This window comes from Mesocricetus auratus, unplaced genomic scaffold (genome assembly GCF_017639785.1).
Source record: "Mesocricetus auratus isolate SY011 unplaced genomic scaffold, BCM_Maur_2.0 Super-Scaffold_100018, whole genome shotgun sequence".
Taxonomy (NCBI): Eukaryota; Metazoa; Chordata; class Mammalia; order Rodentia; family Cricetidae; genus Mesocricetus; species Mesocricetus auratus.
In genome coordinates this window covers 32,666,914-32,683,811 of record NW_024429199.1, presented here as the reverse complement: position 1 = coordinate 32,683,811, position 16,898 = coordinate 32,666,914, and the positions used below count along the sequence as shown (strand labels likewise).

General features: G+C 42.6%; 1 protein-coding gene and 1 long non-coding RNA gene across 7 annotated transcripts in view; one reads left to right on the top strand and one right to left on the bottom strand.

Annotated features, from left to right (window-relative positions):
• Positions 1 to 16,898, bottom strand: part of Utrn (utrophin) — a 485,772-nt gene that overhangs the window by 302,815 nt on the left and 166,059 nt on the right. For all 6 annotated transcript variants that reach the window (XM_021224511.2, XM_005065869.4, XM_040758232.1 and 3 more), the window contains 6 exons: positions 16,361 to 16,602; positions 15,609 to 15,789; positions 13,994 to 14,139; positions 12,609 to 12,821; positions 3,823 to 3,936; positions 2,809 to 2,964 (listed from right to left, as the gene is read on the bottom strand). In XM_021224511.2, coding sequence (XP_021080170.1) covers positions 2,809 to 2,964; positions 3,823 to 3,936; positions 12,609 to 12,821; positions 13,994 to 14,139; positions 15,609 to 15,789; positions 16,361 to 16,602 — 1,052 coding nt within the window. The remainder of the gene's footprint in view (positions 1 to 2,808; positions 2,965 to 3,822; positions 3,937 to 12,608; positions 12,822 to 13,993; positions 14,140 to 15,608; positions 15,790 to 16,360; positions 16,603 to 16,898) is intronic.
• On the top strand, positions 4,278 to 5,139 carry LOC121144478. Its single transcript, XR_005881843.1, has 2 exons — positions 4,278 to 4,317; positions 4,617 to 5,139. It is a non-coding gene; the product is annotated as an uncharacterized LOC121144478 (long non-coding RNA).

Here is a 16,898-nt window from a genome sequence, read left to right as displayed (position 1 = left end):
CCATATTTCAAATCAAATGGGATTCACAGCAGATTGTATAGTGTTGTGAGTGAATGAGCGTGAGAGCAAGTGAATGGATAGATGAATGAAAAAGGATGATGGATGGGTGGGCACATATGACAGATAATAGATGGTGACGACAGATGACGGATGGATGAAGATGATGGAGGATGAAGGATAGATGGATGACTTCATAGATACAGGGAGATAGGGGATAAATAGACAGACGGATGCCAGATAGCTGCTTGTTCCTCAATGTCACTTAGGAACCACATCCTCTATTTACTCAGACAAAACCCAGCCACTTATATATTATGAAACAGATACAAAAATATGTTTGGCTAGTATAATCAATACTATTACAAAAAGATTATTTTCTTAAGTTTGGTAATAGCACTTCGACTTTGTAATAGTCTTTACTAAAACATATGATGTTAATTTCAAATTCCCATCTGAAGCATATTTTCACAGATAAAGAGAAAATGTAGTACAAGACTACTATTAACAAATATCGGAATAGGTCCATAGGTGATCCCGTGTTTTAATTTTTCTCCACATTTAAACATGTTCAGAATGAAGAAATAAGGCTAAAAGAAGAACAAAACATTCAGTGGTGCCACCAATATAAAATTTACCAATATAAACATTAGTGAACAAAAAGTATTATATCAAGAACATAATAGTCTAAGCATGGTCTGTGGGATATGATTGAATTTCCCATTTTCTCCTCATTTTTCACCACTGGCATTCACTTAGCTACATATAAGACATCACTATTTTTCTAAGGTGACTGAGCAGGCAGAGAGAACCTGCTGTGTGGGTCTTCACAACACTGACATGCTCTCTCCCTTGCATGGCAGATGATCTCACAGGCATCCCTTGGAAGTGGTCCTCAGACCCCATTCCCGACCCTCGGACCTCACTTCCCAACTTACTCAAAAAAATTTTTTGCCTCACATATTCTAAGAGAAGTTGCTCCCTTGAGCAGCTGTTCCTTGCACTATTTCTCACTATTAAGTGACAAAAACAAATTGTCCACCTTTCCCAACCCCAGGACCCCCACCCCAGTTGGTCATACTCAACCCATTGCTTACTTCCCATTCCCTCCTCCACTGGCCAGTATCACTTCGGTCCCCACCACTCCCGGGAATGCACTTTTCTCAGAGTCATCAAGAGACTCTATGTAGTCAAAGTTTGTTTTCCAACTGAGCTAACCCGGCCAACAACAACGCACATACCCCTGACTGTTTTCACTTCTCTTACTCATTTTCTTCCCATGCTCCAAGGGCACAAAAAAGAAAAAGCTAAAAATTTTAAAAAGAGGAAAAGAAGCAAAATTTGCATGTACGGAGTCACCTCTACCTTGGTCCTTGTAGACAAGAGCTGATGGCTCCACCTGCCCCCAGAAGTGTCTCCTCCTGAGTTCCTAGCATTCAAATAGACAGCACCACAACTCAGAGTTTACCTTTGCCAACTTCCTGAGTCACCCCTGACATCACTTTTCCATCATACATCGTCCTCTACCCAAGCCCTGTCTGTTTCCAAAACTGGCCACATACCTTATGTCTCCTACCTCAAACGCAAGCTCTCTGACCCAAAAGGTCATCCCCTCCCTTCAAGTCCACAATGACCTAAGCATTGTCCCTACTGCCTTACTTGGCTCTCTGAAGCACACCATCTACCCAAAAACTGAAGGGGCCTTAAAGGGCCTGCCACATCCCTGTTCAAAACTCTCAAACTTGGCCCAGGGAGATAGCTCGGTAGGTAAAGGCACTCGCAGCCAAGCCTGGTAAACTATGTTTGATCATCCAGGCTCACACAACGGCAGAAGAGAACTGACTCCTATTAGTTGTCCTTGACCTCTACGTGAATACATGCCACGTGCACCAACACATGTACGTACACACATGGTAATAACAAACAAAATAAGTTAGCGGATGTTAATAACTTCTCAAACTAGTTGACATCATTCTTAAAATCAAACCCAGAGTGCTTGCCCACAACAAAGGCCTAGCCCCACCCACCCTTCTGACCTCAGGTATTCCTATTTTCCATGTATTTCCTAACTCCACTCACTCCATTCCAGCAGCAGTACCTTGGGGCCTCAATAAGCAAACATACCACAGCTGAGCCTGGAAATTGCCCACACTACACGATCTTATCCAAATCAGGCATGGCCCACATCCTCCTCTACCGGGCACTCTACCGCAGTGTCCCAGTCTGAGCAAGTCCCTGGCCAACTTATCGAAACAATATCTTCCTTCTCTTACCTGTTGGTCCTTTCCCCACAGTTCACCTGCCTCACAGGAATGCAAACTTGTCAAGAGGGAACTTTTCCCTGGTTATTGCTGTGTCCCAGAGCACAGAAAGAGGCCAGGCAGCAGACGCTAATTAATGAAATACTAACTGGAGCTGATTAATGAATATCTGCTGCCTAAAAGATTAATAGCTATAATTAGTGGATACCACACTCAAATGTCCTCAAGGCAAGACAAGTATCATAAATGAATCTGTGGAGCTGGATTTAAATAAGAAAGAAAAGTCCTGAGTCCCACCGAGCAAGTAATATTCTTCCTTAATTTCAATATGTATATGTGTTATATATATATATGTATATGTATATACTACATATATGTGTGTATGCATATATATTTATGTGTGTGCATGCATATGTACTCACACACATTTTTATGTGTGTTTTATGTTTTCCTGTAAATGTCCTAGACCACTATTTTTCATTTTAGTTTTCCTGGTAAACAGAAGCCAGTAACCCTGTGTCCCCCTTCCTCGTGAAGACGAAACTCTCACCTCTTTGCTGAATTTCTCCACTTGAGCTTGGTAGTCCGCTAGTCTTGACTGTATACACGTCTTGACTCCGGTGACTGGACAGCTTTGAAGGTTAGACTCAACTTCTCTCATGTTTTTCAGAGATGACTCAATTGTTTCGAGTTCATTAGCAAATGTCTGAATATAGGAAACAAGCCCATGTTGAGTCTGTTCCCTCTTAAGTGGGTGTCAGCATCATATCTATCTGCCCGGATCCTGAAGATACTTCAAGGACATATTGCCTGGGAGTCAGGAGTCTCAACTCCTTAAGAGATACCTCCCTTCAAGAAATTCATTTTGTCTGGCATTTAAGACAGCCACTTGCTAAAAACAGGTTAGAAATACCTGAATTTCAGTAGGAAACACTACTTTTAATTAGAGAAATGGTTTTCAATCCGTGGGTTGTGATCCCTTGGGGGGGGAGTCACATATCAGACATCCTGCATATCAGATATTTACATTAATTCAGAACAGTAGCAAAATTACAGGTATGAAGTAGCAACTAAATACTTTTATGCGTGGGGGTCACTACAACATGAAGAACTGGATTAAAGGGTCCCAACATTAGGGAGGGTGAGAACCACTGGTTAGAGACACCTGATGATTTCATCAAACATAAACTGCACATAGTATGACTAGCATGTTTCATGTGTTACACATGCTTCTCATAAAGGCCATCAGGTGGCACAATGGCAGCAACACACTCATGGTAATCTTTGCATTAAGAACATCCCTGTCACAAAACAGAGCAACCTCTGCGGAAAGAAATTTGCTCTTATTCTCATCCCAAATTCTAATAACCACAGCCAGCCATAAAATGTGAGCTATCTGCTTGTCTTTTATTAGCTGTAAGGCCAAAATAAAAGCTTTATGATAAAGGACAATTTATCTAGAGTTCATATGCCCCACTCTTAAAATTTTAATAACACCAAATGACAAAGAACAAGAAGAAAATGTTATTTATTTGAATAGGAGGGCCACCCCAGCAGAACTCACAGCACATTGGTCAAGCTGCCTCTGTAGACCAGCTGCGTCTCCTTGGGCAGCCTGCTCTTTCACTAGAAAGTCTTTCACATTGCCCATCCACTTCTCAATGACTTCTGAGTCGGCCTAAATCGAACACAATAACAGAGGAGGATATTACTCAGTGACACTCAAGCCACCACATCTCAAGATCTACTGCAACCAAAAAAAGGCAACCTCTCAAAACTTCGATAACATCATTCTCATTTATTTCATTTCCTTTTTTAAGTCTCCCAACTTGAAAAATAATTCTTAAAAATGCCAGCTTAGTAATAATTCCACAAGCTTCAAAATACACTGGAACGAACTATTGATGGGGGAAGTCCTGTGTATATGTCAATAAAGCACTGTTGGCCAATAGGAAAGCAAGATAGGTGGGACTAGGAGTCGAGGAGGACTCTGGGTAGGAGAAACACAGAGAGTCAAGATGTAACCGCCATACGGATAAGAAGCCCGGAAACCTCTCCAGTAAGAGAAATACTTAGATTAACAATTATGGGATAGATACTTAAGTCAGAGCTAGACAGTAAGAAACAAGCAAGACCAACAGCTTCATAATTAATACAGCGTCTTGTGTGTGATTTGGGGACTACAACGCGGCATAGCCCAGGCGACTGGCGGGTGATAAACCAAAGCGGCTAACAAGGAAAAGCCTCCCTTTACAAACTATATTTAAATGGAAGCTATTTAGGACTAAGATTCAGATTACAGGGGAAATATACTATTCTAGCTATAATCAACTGAAAAACAAAATCTTTTGTTTTTAGCTAACCTAGAGCACTTGTACTCCAACGCTAGCTGCTGAAGTGGGAGTAAATACACAGCATCATGAAGGAAATACAATCTATGCCTTTTCATTCCTCTGTGAAGTAAACACACAGCATCATGAAGGAAATACCATCTATGACTTTTCATTCCTCTGTGGAGTAAACACACAGCATCATGAAGGAAATACCATCTATGACTTTTCATTCCTCTGTGGGGTGCCTCCTTCCCTGAAAACAGAACTAGCCACTGTCTACTTCAGCTCCGTCAAGCACTCAAAGTTACTAAGAAGAAAGAGAAGGCAAACATTTTCTAGAAAAAGCATACTTTAGAGAGGAGATCACATAGGTACGATTGCATAGAAGACAATGTTAGCCCCAGTTAAACCTCAGTACTGAGGAGGTAGCCGTTTTTCCCATGGCCTCCCATTCAATCAGTGGTTAGTCAGCCTTGTACATTTCTCTAATGTTTCCTTGAACTCTCTCCAGTTCAGTCCTAAAAATAAAATAAGTTTGAATGATCAAATTGGAAAGTGTCTACCATGTGTCTCCCTAGTGCTGTGATGGTTTAATATTTCTTCTTTTGTGACATTTCTAAGGCAACAAAACCAGGTAATGTACAAACCATTCTGATCCACATTCTCTGGAAACAACAGAAATTATTTAATATTCCTATAACTATGCCAAACAAAACCAGCTATTATTATTCTTATGAAGTTGGAAAGAGTCCTAAAGATGCAGATGCTTATAAAATACCACCTAAAATGATTTGGATTTTTTTTTTTTTTTGGTTTTTCGAGACAGGGTTTCTCTGTATTGTTTTGGAGTCTGTCCTGGAACTCGCTCTGTAGACCAGGCTGGCCTCGAACTCACAGAGATCCGCCTGCCTCTGCCTCCCGAGTGCTGGGATTAAAGGCGTGCACCACCAACGCCCGGCCAAATGATTTGGATTTTGACCCCTGCTTCTTTTATGCTAAACTTGGTTGGTCTTAAATACGTCGGTCATAACATTACAATTCACTAAAACCCCAGTACTTTCAGTGATTACCTCAAAATAAGCTTCTCTTCTCAAATACTGCTTCATTGACTGCTAATTTAAAAATAGGAATTGATCACTGTAAATACTAAATTTTGCTTTGTTCTGTTGACAATGCCAATAAAAAAAATAGACCTATAGCACGTCAACAGAATAATTAAAATCTTTAGCTTTTCCAGTTTCCTACCTGCCTAACTTTCTTCTGCTTGGAAATCTGACAGAGAAATATAATTTTCTATTGGGCATGTGGTTTCTTGTTTGGTTGGTTTCGATTGGGTTTCTTGTTGAGTTTTAGGATTTTTCCAATAAATTTAGGAATTTTCCAAATACTAAATAAATCCATAAACCAATGACACTGCTTTCCTTCAAATGTCACAATGGCATCCATTGTTTGTAAATAATAGTTGCTAATAAAAATAAAAGTGGGGCTGGAGAGATATCTTGGCAGGTAAGAGCACTGTGCTCAGTATCTCCATGTGCCAAGATCACTCAGGTGAGTCATAAAGACCATGAAAGAGCTCACAAGAACAATGCAGTTTCTCTGGCCACTTAAAAATCACACAGCTAAAGCACGTATGTGTTTCTAATCTCCAACAACGAGTAATGTCTCTCTGACAACTTAATGAACAAACACGTGAACACACACACATGCATGCACACAGTTCTTTGGGGAACTTTGCTTCTTATAAATAAATTTGCTTTAAGTTCCTAGTAGGAGCTTGGGAGATGATTCAGTCCATTAAATTGCTTGCCTGGTAAATAAGGGGGTCTAAGTTTGATCTGCAGAATCCACATAAAAAGCACAGCATGGTGACAAGTGCTTTGTTTTCCAAATACTGAGAAAAGGAAAACAGGTAGATTCCTGAGGCTTGCTGGCCAGCCTAGGTCCCAGGTAGAGACCTTGTTTCAAAATATAGTCCATAGACAATCACCTAGCTTCTAGCCTCCATACATAGTCTCTTGAGCATGTATATATTCCCTCTGTCTTTGTCTGTCTGTCTCTGTCACTCTGAGTGTGTCTGTCTTTCTGTCTGTCTCTGTGTGTATGTGACTTTCTCTGTCTCTGTGTGTCTTTCACTTATATATACATACGCACACAAACATACACATTACCAGCAAATTTCTAATAAAAAAGTCTGAGGGGGGGCAATAAGCGTAAGGACTCAGGCATTATGCTGGCCTATCCCTATCACCTGCCAGAATGCACTCAGGCAGTATCCTGGTCAGCCCAGGGTTCCATGATTGCATAGTCTGCACACAGGTGCAAAGGACCCAAAAGACAGACCCACACCAACTTACGCTCTTTTCCGGCTCTCCTCTTTTCCAGTTTTCTTTCCACTCTCTTTCCCACTCTATTCCCCGCGGCTCCCCTGGGGCAGACAGGACTTTTCCTGTCTCCCTCTTCTCTTTTGTCCTCTCTCTGTGTCTCTCTCTCTTTACCTCTTTTCTCTTTCCTTCCTCCTCCCTCCCCTTTCTAATAAAACTTCTCACTTAAGCTCTGTCTGCCTGGTGTTTGTCCCCTGCCTCGGTCAACCTCACCTGCCATGAAACCCACCAAGGTTCCCCACCCACGGTTCCCCTCACCTTTTATCGTAACAATAAGTCCTAGTCCAAGACAGTAACCATTTCTCATGCCCATTTTTATTCCCAAATATTTGAGTGAAGATGAAATTGGAGGAACTCAAACAAAGATTCTCCTTTGGAACTGTCAAAATTTTTAAAAACACTGATCATTCCTTCAGAAAACTTCTTGAGCAGGCAGCACCCTGGCTTAGGGTCACAGAGAAGGAATGCAGGGTCATGGAAACAATCTCTCCTGAGCTGGAGGACCCAGAAGCATTTTAAAGCTCGGAAACTCTGAACCCAAGAACCTGAGATTTGATGGCATCTACATGCTTGACATTTTTCTCTCCCTGCTCCCCCATCAGCTGGAATGTCTGCAGATTTTTAAGCTGTTAACTTCTACCCTAAGACACAGAAAACCAGCTGTGAAAACAGAATGAGTGTAGTAATTTAAAGTAAAGAGCTCCTGAGTTTGCTCAGGTTTTGAGGCATTCCAGAGGCTGCAGCAGACACTACCTGTGGTTTCAAAAGATACCAAAAGCCTGCTCAAAATACAAAAATTGTTATGTCACAGAGATGAGGGCAAAGAATAACACATCAGCTTCTCCAAACCCATGTCCCTAAATCCAGGGGGTAGAATGGCCCATTCTACCTGTACTGAATAATAATGATGGAAACAGCAACATTTTAATTACTATATTAGGTTTGTGTTCACTAGAAAGGATAGATTAGCTAAATACGGATTTTATTCTTCCTAGTTTTTATTCTGAAATCCTTCCAAACTAGCAATTTGGAAACCTGTTCCTTCAATAGCAGAGTCCCAGGAGGTCCTCTCCGCATTCTGGGGTGGAACACAAGTTGGGTTGGTGAGAATCTTTGAGTTTGGCCAACTGAAGAAAGAGGAGTGAGCAGGCAGCTGTGCTGACACTGGGCATGAGTGGGTTTCAGACTACAGGGTCCAAGCTCATTGGAGAGGGAGCAGTGGATCTGACACAGCTCCAGAGCAATTCATTCAGGCCATGGCCATTTATATCATCATTCACATCCTCTTACTAGCTGGGCACCCTGCAGAGTCCTATCCTCAAAGAGCTCCTTCCCTGGGAGGAAGGAGAAACATACAGTTCTAAGCATGATAGAACTCCACGGGGGTGTAGATGGGAGGACACACAGAACAGTGACAGAAGGGTGTCTCATCTTCAGGCTACTAATAGAGTTTGTTCTAAGAAATCAGCTAGGGGGAGGTGATATGCCAGCAAGTATATGACATATCCAGAGGAAGGCAGTAGACCAGCTTAGTCCTTTGGGATCCATGATACTGGGCCAGCCTGATGTCAAGGAAGGAGCAAGGATTATGTGATAAGGATGAACATTTTACTCTGGTTGAGGACAACCAGACCCCATGCAGAAGCCTCTGGCATTGATGGGAAGATGAATTCCCAGCGTAAGAGATGAGAAGCAGGAGTGGAATTAAAGAGTGATGGAATTGTTGGGAAGTAGGCTGTAGGAGAGCCTGTCCCTGGAGGGCAGGGCTGCACATGGGGTCCACAGAGCCAAGAGGTGTCCACAGAGCCACTAAGTTTTGTGTGCACTAAGGACACGCTGGTAACCTTCCAGGTATATTCCACACTGTAGGATCTTGAGTAGGAGAAAGGAAATGATATAACATATATCACAATCCCAGTAATATCCAAGATATTACTACTGGAGATGAGAGAGAGGAAGCAGCTGTACATGATTCATAAGAAAATTCTATCAGTAAAATCAATAACGAAAAAAAATGCCTGTCTTGTGTTTTTTCAAATGTCTTGCTGCTGGGAAGGGAATGGTGGTTTGTAAAAGTAAAAATGACCATTTCCATTGCCAAGCAGAGCACAGAGCAGAAGAATTTAAGCCCACATTTGTGCCTAGCACTATGAAAGAGCATAATGGTCTAACCTTAGTCTGTGAAAAAAGGACTTAGCAGTGAAGACCAGGAAATGTCACCAAATGCCAAGAAAATAAGAGACAATTAACTATAACCATCCACACAAACACAGTGACCCCTCTTAGAAATATCACAGGCTGGAGAGGAAGAAAAAAAAGCAGACCACAAACATTAACTCAACCTCTAAAGGTGCTGTATTCCTGAAAGGCTTTTTTCTGAGGGTTGGGATTCATTCTCTGAGCTCTGCACTCTATTAGCTATTGACATGCCTGTATAAACTGACAATGAGACCACTCCCTGGCATGATTAAGGGAAGGCGCTTGTAGTGCAGAGAAAGTTTAAAGATAGGAGATTTGGGGATCATTGGATATGTGGGAGAAGTTCCTACAATCTGTAAGCATTTGGAAATCTAATGTACCATCCTTGGTCATTGACTGGGCTGTCCTGAGGCCCTTGGCAGTAAGACATAACTGGAATTCCTGAGACTGAGGACCAGACGAGAAAAGGAGGGGACATGCGGGAAAACAGGAACTCAGACAGAGGGAGGATACCACTGAGCTGGGGGGGGGATTGAGAGCACGTGGGGAGGAGAGCAGGTGGGGAGAAGCAGCAGCTGAGGAGGCTGGAGGGCTCCAGAATTTGGCGTGGAATACGGTGGGTGGGTGGATGGCAGATGCCAGCAGAAACAAATGATCCACAGCTTAGCAGAGTCAACCCTGCGGCTTAGTTTGGTTAGGAGAGGCCCAGCACCTCGGAAAGGGATTCATCTGTGCTCCCCGCCCCCATCTCCGGATTAAGCTGAGGACATGACCACCCCCATGGTATGGATGGTTAAGCGGAAGGTTTTAATGAGATATGAGAGAGAGAGAATAGCCAGAGGCAACTGGAGGAGTCCAGAGCAGAGAAAGAACACAGTAGTCTGAACTTGGCCAGCCGACTGTACCTGACCATGAGGGAAGCAGGAGCAAAGCAGAGAGGGAGAGTGGGAAAGCAAGGGGAGGGGGGCAGGGGAAGACAGAGAGATGGAGAGAGAGTGGACAAAAGACACAGCAAAGCTGAGATAGCAGGGTTGTAAGGAGAATGAGTAGGTGGGGGAAGGGGAGCTCCTGAGCTGAATGAAGGGAGGAGGTGGGAAGGACCAGGATGCTAGCAAGGACTTTGAAGTGTATAGCAGGTGCTTGCAATGAGGAGGGAGCCTGGAGACCAGCGTGCACTTTGGTATGCTAACAGGCACCCAGATAAGACATCTGTCACTTCTTTCAGTCTTTTGGAATCTGGGGTAATGGAATTTCCTTTGGATCTGACAATGTCCCTCACCAGGATCTACTATAATGTATTCTGTAATATAGGAAAAAATACAGATTCAAGTTAGTATGTTTGGACTGTGTGTACATTAAAATCCTTCATGGATTCACTGTATATATGAGTTGTGACCAGGACAGGAAGTAGAAATGAAACTAAAAATATTGTTGGCAGTGAGTATTTCTATATTATTCCATATCTGCACAATAAAAATTTTCATGTATGATATATATGATTAAAAATACATTGTAAAAATCAGAGATTTCTGGGTTTAATATGTAGTGTCCATACATACATAGTGAAGCCCTATTTCAAAAGAATTTATTAGTTGATTTAATTAAATTAAACAAACAATTCCACTACTTTATTCCTAAGAAACCCCATAAATTGGAGTGACTACTTACTCCATTTATCTTGTAACTTGGTGAGAAACCTTTTTGAGTTTTCCCATGTGAATTAACAAGCAATTCCTTTTAAGCCACTAAGTGAGCAGGAGTGGCTTTAGCATTAAAATCGTACATGTGTTTGCTTAAGGAAGTTGTGCAATTAGAAAACGAATGCAAATAACTATCAGCAACCTTGCTGTTAACCCACCTAAAGATAACAGGACATCAAAGTTTGCTACCGAAATAGCAAATATTTGAATAGAGGCCCATGTGTTTGATGGGGAATGTTTTTAATATTCTCCAACTGGCTGCTAAAAGCACTTCTAATTGCAATATTAGTAACAACAATGAAGTAAGTATAAAACTGGATTATGCTAAGCCCAGGACTCTCCTCTGTGTTTTAGAAAGATTTTTATTCCTTGAAACTCCATATTCAATAATGGCATACCATCCTAGTTAATTTTAAATGTCAACTTGACATAGACAAGAGTTAGAGATTCTCAACTGAGGGACTGGGCAGATAGAGCAAACTGGCCTGTGGGCATGTCTGTGGGGGATAGCCTTGGTGGTTAACTGACTTAGAAGTAAGAGGGCGATGTTGTCGGCAGGTGACCTAGGGCTGTATATAAAAAGCCAGGTCTGAGAGCAAGCCAGCAAGCTGTGTCCCTCCATGGTTTCTGCTTTAAGTTTCTGCTTAAGACCTTGCCCTCAACAGTGGCCCCTGATCAGAAGGATGAACCCTTTCCTCCCCTAAGTTCCTTTGGTGGATATGTTTTATCACAGCAGTTAACAGGAAAGAAACTAGAGCACACACATTTAACTGACCCTAAAATAAACTTTTGAGGAGTCACTCATGAATTCTCCTGACTATAGCTAAGATTTAAATCCGAAGATATAGAAACAGTTCCTGCAGCATGGGTTAACCTTGAACTACTTACATTTGGGACTGAGTGGTTCTGCTTCTATGAGGGTCAGTCTGTGCCGTATAAAAAAGCTAGATGGGTTTCTACCCCTCTGATGTCACCTGCCTACCTTACCCCTATGCCATGGCCATGACAACCAAAGATGTCTTTAGACTAGCACACATCTCAGAGTGGGGGGGACTGTCACTGTTGGCTGTGAATCATCGATAAGCCACTATTGGAGCATTGTCAAAAATTTTGCAATCACAGTCAACTATAAATGTCATTTATGCCACCGTAATGTGTACACAATTTGTGAGCATGGCAGAAGGTTGTGTAATTTACTCACTTGTAGTAGAAACCCTTGAAGTTGTCCTTAGCATGACAAGACCCTGAGCTTAAACCCTAGCCCTGGTTTAAAAGGCCAGGACAGTGGCACTGAAGGATCAGAAATTCAAGATCATCCTTGACTATGTAGCAAGTTTTCAGCCAACCTAGGAGGTGTGAGACTCACCCCCCCACTCCATTCTTTGCTACCAAGTAGGCGAACTTCTTCCACTATAACTTCTCACCACTAACTATACTTTGATCAGTGGATCCAATGCCACGTAGGCCCCCATGCTGAAATTCTATTTTAACCATCATCAAGGTCCAGTTCACCTCTACCAGAAGCCTTCTATGCAAGATAAAAGAAATGCATGCCATCACCAGCACATTAAAAGTGTGCCTTTGATAAGCAGCCTATAAAGCCCAACTTAAGCAAATAATAAATGTGAGACCAGAAAGAATGCCAACTATTCAGAAAGCAGACATTCCAGTCTTCCGTGATAATCACTGCGTGCCCTGACACAATCGTAAACTCCTCTTGGCCTCTGGACTTACCTGAAAATCTTGGAGCCTGGGGACGATTTCCTCAAGCAAATGTAAATCTCTGGAGACCTTAGCCTTTACTTTATTCCACGTCCCCTGGACATCATCAAATTCTTGTTTATACTCTTCTCCCACATCAGGAAGCACAGTTTTCTCCAAAATCTTTGTTTCTTCGGAAAGTTTATGTAATGTGGGTTTGTGATTTTCAAGGATTTCATCAAGGGCCTGAAAAAGTTTCCAAAGATTAAATCCGTACACAACAATGTAACAATGTATGGATCCGCAGATACATTAACATGATATATATTGATGCATACACACAGTGGGAAAAGGGGAGGAAGATATCTTACTTAGAAAAAAAAACATAAACAAAACAGCCAATCAGAAAAGTCATAGCTTCCTCTTCACGGGTTTTGTGGGGGTGGCACAATGTATTCTGTACACTGAAAACCCCTAGAACAACACGCACAATGTGTCAGGAGCCCGAGGTCAAGGGTTGGACCCTTTTACCAGCTACAAGAATGAAGAGCATTCAGGAAGCAATTTAATCAAGAAAAAAATTAGTACCAATTCAGACCTGGCATGGTAGCTCCTAACAGTCACCCCAGCACTTGGGAGGCTGAGGCAGAGGGACTGCATTCAGTTCTAAGCCAGCCTACACACTACAGAGTGAAATCCTGTCTCAAAAAATAAAATAAAATCAGTTCAACTAATACACCTCACCTCATTTTAGGAGCTATATTTAGCAGGTTATGAGCAGGTTTAGAATTAGTTTTTTTTTTTTTGGTTTGGGTTTTTTGGTTTTTTTGTTTTTTGTTTTTTGTTTTTACGAGACAAGGTTTCTCTGTATTGTTTTGGAGGCTATCGGTCCAGCCCGTCCTCGAACTCACAGAGATCTGCCTGCCTCTGCCTCCCGAGTACTGGGATTAAAACGTGCACCACCACCGCCCGGCTAGAATTAGTTTTATGTGAACTATAAGAAAACACAGTTTTCCTAGTAACATTTAATGATGTGCCTTTTATGGACCTCAAATAAATTGTTTGAGGTAATTAAGCTTCAAATTATAAATTCTTGGACCTGCAGGGCAGTTCAATAGATAAAGGCATCAGCCACACAAGGTTGAAGACCTCAATTCTATCCCTGGAACTCAGTGAAGGAGAAAAACAGAGTCTCCAAAGTTGTCCTCTGGACTCTGGACTTGGCACACACCCACTTCCACAATATCACTACTAATAAATAACAAACCAAATTAAAATAAAACATTTTTATAATGAAGTTTTAATGATCTTTAAAGACTGAATCAAAAACAGCCGTTTTTTTTTTTAAATCACCGAAAAATCACTGCAAACACATAACATGAAGCATCAGAAAGAGAGAGTTCTCAGACACAGCTTACCTTTTTCTCTTGCAGGGCCTGCTCCACCTTTGTGAGATCATTAAGGGCGTTCAGAGACATCTGGGCTTTTTTTTCTGACTCTCTTAGTACCTCTTTCAGTGTGTTCAATGTGTCCAAGTACGCAGGTCCAGGTTGGCTCTTCAGCTCTGATGAGTTAAACATACTTAACTCAGGGAAACCAACATAGAGACCTAATACTGTTACTGTGTGCACCATTAATCTCTTGTATCTAACAAAACGATTGTAATAGATAATAAATTAGGCCCCATGATTACAATTGAAAAGAGTCTCTGTTGGTTAATAAAATAGGTCATTCCTCTGGCATTTCAGACAGGCAGACTGTGGCTTCGTTCCTCTGGTGGCTGATGCTTGAAATATTAACTCACTATCATTTTTCTTCATTTGATCACGCTGAAATGTCTCGATGAAGCTTGAAGGACAACATTCCTTTTGTCTCCCACAACATCGCCTTCCCCAACTGCTCCACAAAGAATAAGAGGCAGCAAAGATCCTTCCCCGAGCCTTCCTGACAGCCCATGGGTGTACACAACGTATATGGGAACCCCACAGACAGCAAGAGCCAGCTAGCACAGCGTATCCCTCTGAGACTCGGCACAAACCCCAAACAATCAGTGTTTGTGCAGAAGAGGAAGCGAGTTGAATGAGAAGCACCAAGAGGTGAAAGCAATTAGCAGCACAAGTTTAACTGCCTGCCACTGATGCTTGTCAAAACCGAAAGCTTGCCTTGTACCCGTCGGCTGAGGGAGGAGGCGTCTCGAGTACTTTTGTCACACTGTAAGTTAACTGATTGCCATCAGCAAAATGCATGAAGTGCAAATGCACAGTTGAAAGAAAGGCTACATGACACATTTGCCTAACACGCATACATTCCTAAAGTCTGTACAAGATGCACAAGAGCTAAGGTAGTAGAGATGACTGTCCCTGCACTGAGTTCACATAGCCCACAGCAATCCAATGCAGCAGCTGCAGAGAAGAAACGCGTAACAGGATACCCAGGCTTTCACAATCCTTCAGAGACCTCTTCCCCAACAAGATTTATTCCAATTTTTCCCATTCCAACTTCTCCGATTGTGTCCAAATTCTAGGAGAGCAAAGTGATTTCTTTTCAAGGAATAGGTGGTGCTGCTAAAACCCTAACTAAGCACTGGGCAAATAGAAATCAGTGATGCTTTGGTCCGAACAGGTTCCAGCAAAGTTGTCCCTCCCCCAAAAACCTTGATGAGGGCGGGAGTGCAAACTACATGCCTAGTGTGTACAAGGTCCTGGGTTTCAACACACCACCACAAAAGGAAAACAAAAGTCTTCCAGAAGTCATTACATCCAGTTTATACAAGTTTAGAGCATGTGACACTGTCTATTTATAAACAAGTGTGAGCACTGAAACAGTCTGAATGTTTTGAACATAGTTTGAATGTATTGAATAGTATAGAATGAGTTGTAAGACCTCAAGTCACACTGGTACAGAGAAAGACAGCAGAAACTCAACATATCCTGAGGAGCAATTTTTAGATTAAGGAAAACTGAGAGGGGAGACAGACAGACAGACAGACAGACAGACAGACAGACAGGACTGCAGTGGAAAGCCAGGGCTTACCAGTCTCTAGTTGCTTTTGGTATTCCTCTAAAGCCTTCTGTACAGCCTGGTAGTGACTTTGAAGGTCATCGAACCCCTGCTGGACAAAACCTGGGACAGAGGGCTGAGACTTGAGGGCTGAACAGCTTGCACACAGTGTCTCAATTCTGGGGTGAAGGCCAAGGAGATCTGTCAGTTCCCTCTAAGGAAGACAAAACACAGTCACTTTACTACATGAAGATGAGGATCCGCATAGAAAGTTATAGAGAAAATGAACACACAGATCATGATACAAGATCCATTCTCCCCTACACTCTGCTCTCTCTTTACATCATAAAATCTTTTGCTTTTATAAGATACAGCCCCTTGGGCTACCGACAGCTCGGTGGGTATGAGTGCTTGCTATGCAATCCTACAGAACTGAGTTTGGATCCCCAGCACCCATGTAAAAATGAGGGCATTAGCGTATGCCGCAGCCCTTGTGCTGGGGGAGGGCAGGGACAGAGGCCAGCAGGGACTTACTAGACTGCAGGCTCCAGGTTAAGTGAGAGATCAAAGGAGTAAGGATGAGTGTGGTGGGGCAGGACACCTAGTGACCTCTGTTGTCCTCTGGCCTTCCTAAGCATTGATGGGAACTCATGCATGCACACACACGTCTTTCACCATACACACGGAATGATATATCCTCTTTATATATGAGACTCAGCATGGAGTCCTGTTGCCTGCTGTCTGTGGGGTTCCCATATACGTAGTCCAGCTGTTTGGCGCCCTACCTGGCAGGAATCCTTTAAGCTTGGCAAGGGCTGCTGGGGCGATTCAGAAATGGGCGTGACCCTCAGCCACTCTTCCTTTGCCTTGATGGCCTTTTCAAGGGCATCGAGCTGCTTAAAATAAGCATTTATATCCTCCTGAAGCTGGATCTTCCTTCCCAGATCTTCCAGCTGCTGAGATACCGCCTTCCACCCTGATGAAACCCTTTCCAGAACACCGTTTATTTCTTCGGTCGGAAGGCCCTCTACACAAACAGAAAAGTCCAAGTGCGTCAAAGCAGACACTTCAAGGTTGTTTAGAATTGGTCCTACACACTCTAGCAAAGTGAAAGATGAGGCAATGTCACATATAGTGATCGTTCGCTTAGGTCCCTTCCAGCACAACTACAAATCATAATGACGCACTTATAAATGACTGGATGTCCTTGACCTCCTTGACCTAAGGGGAGTGGGAGATGCTAAGAGAGCAGCTCAGGAGGGGTGTGGCTATCTCAGAGCCTCAGCCAGTTCCTTTCCCATACAATGCATGTCTCCACAGGGA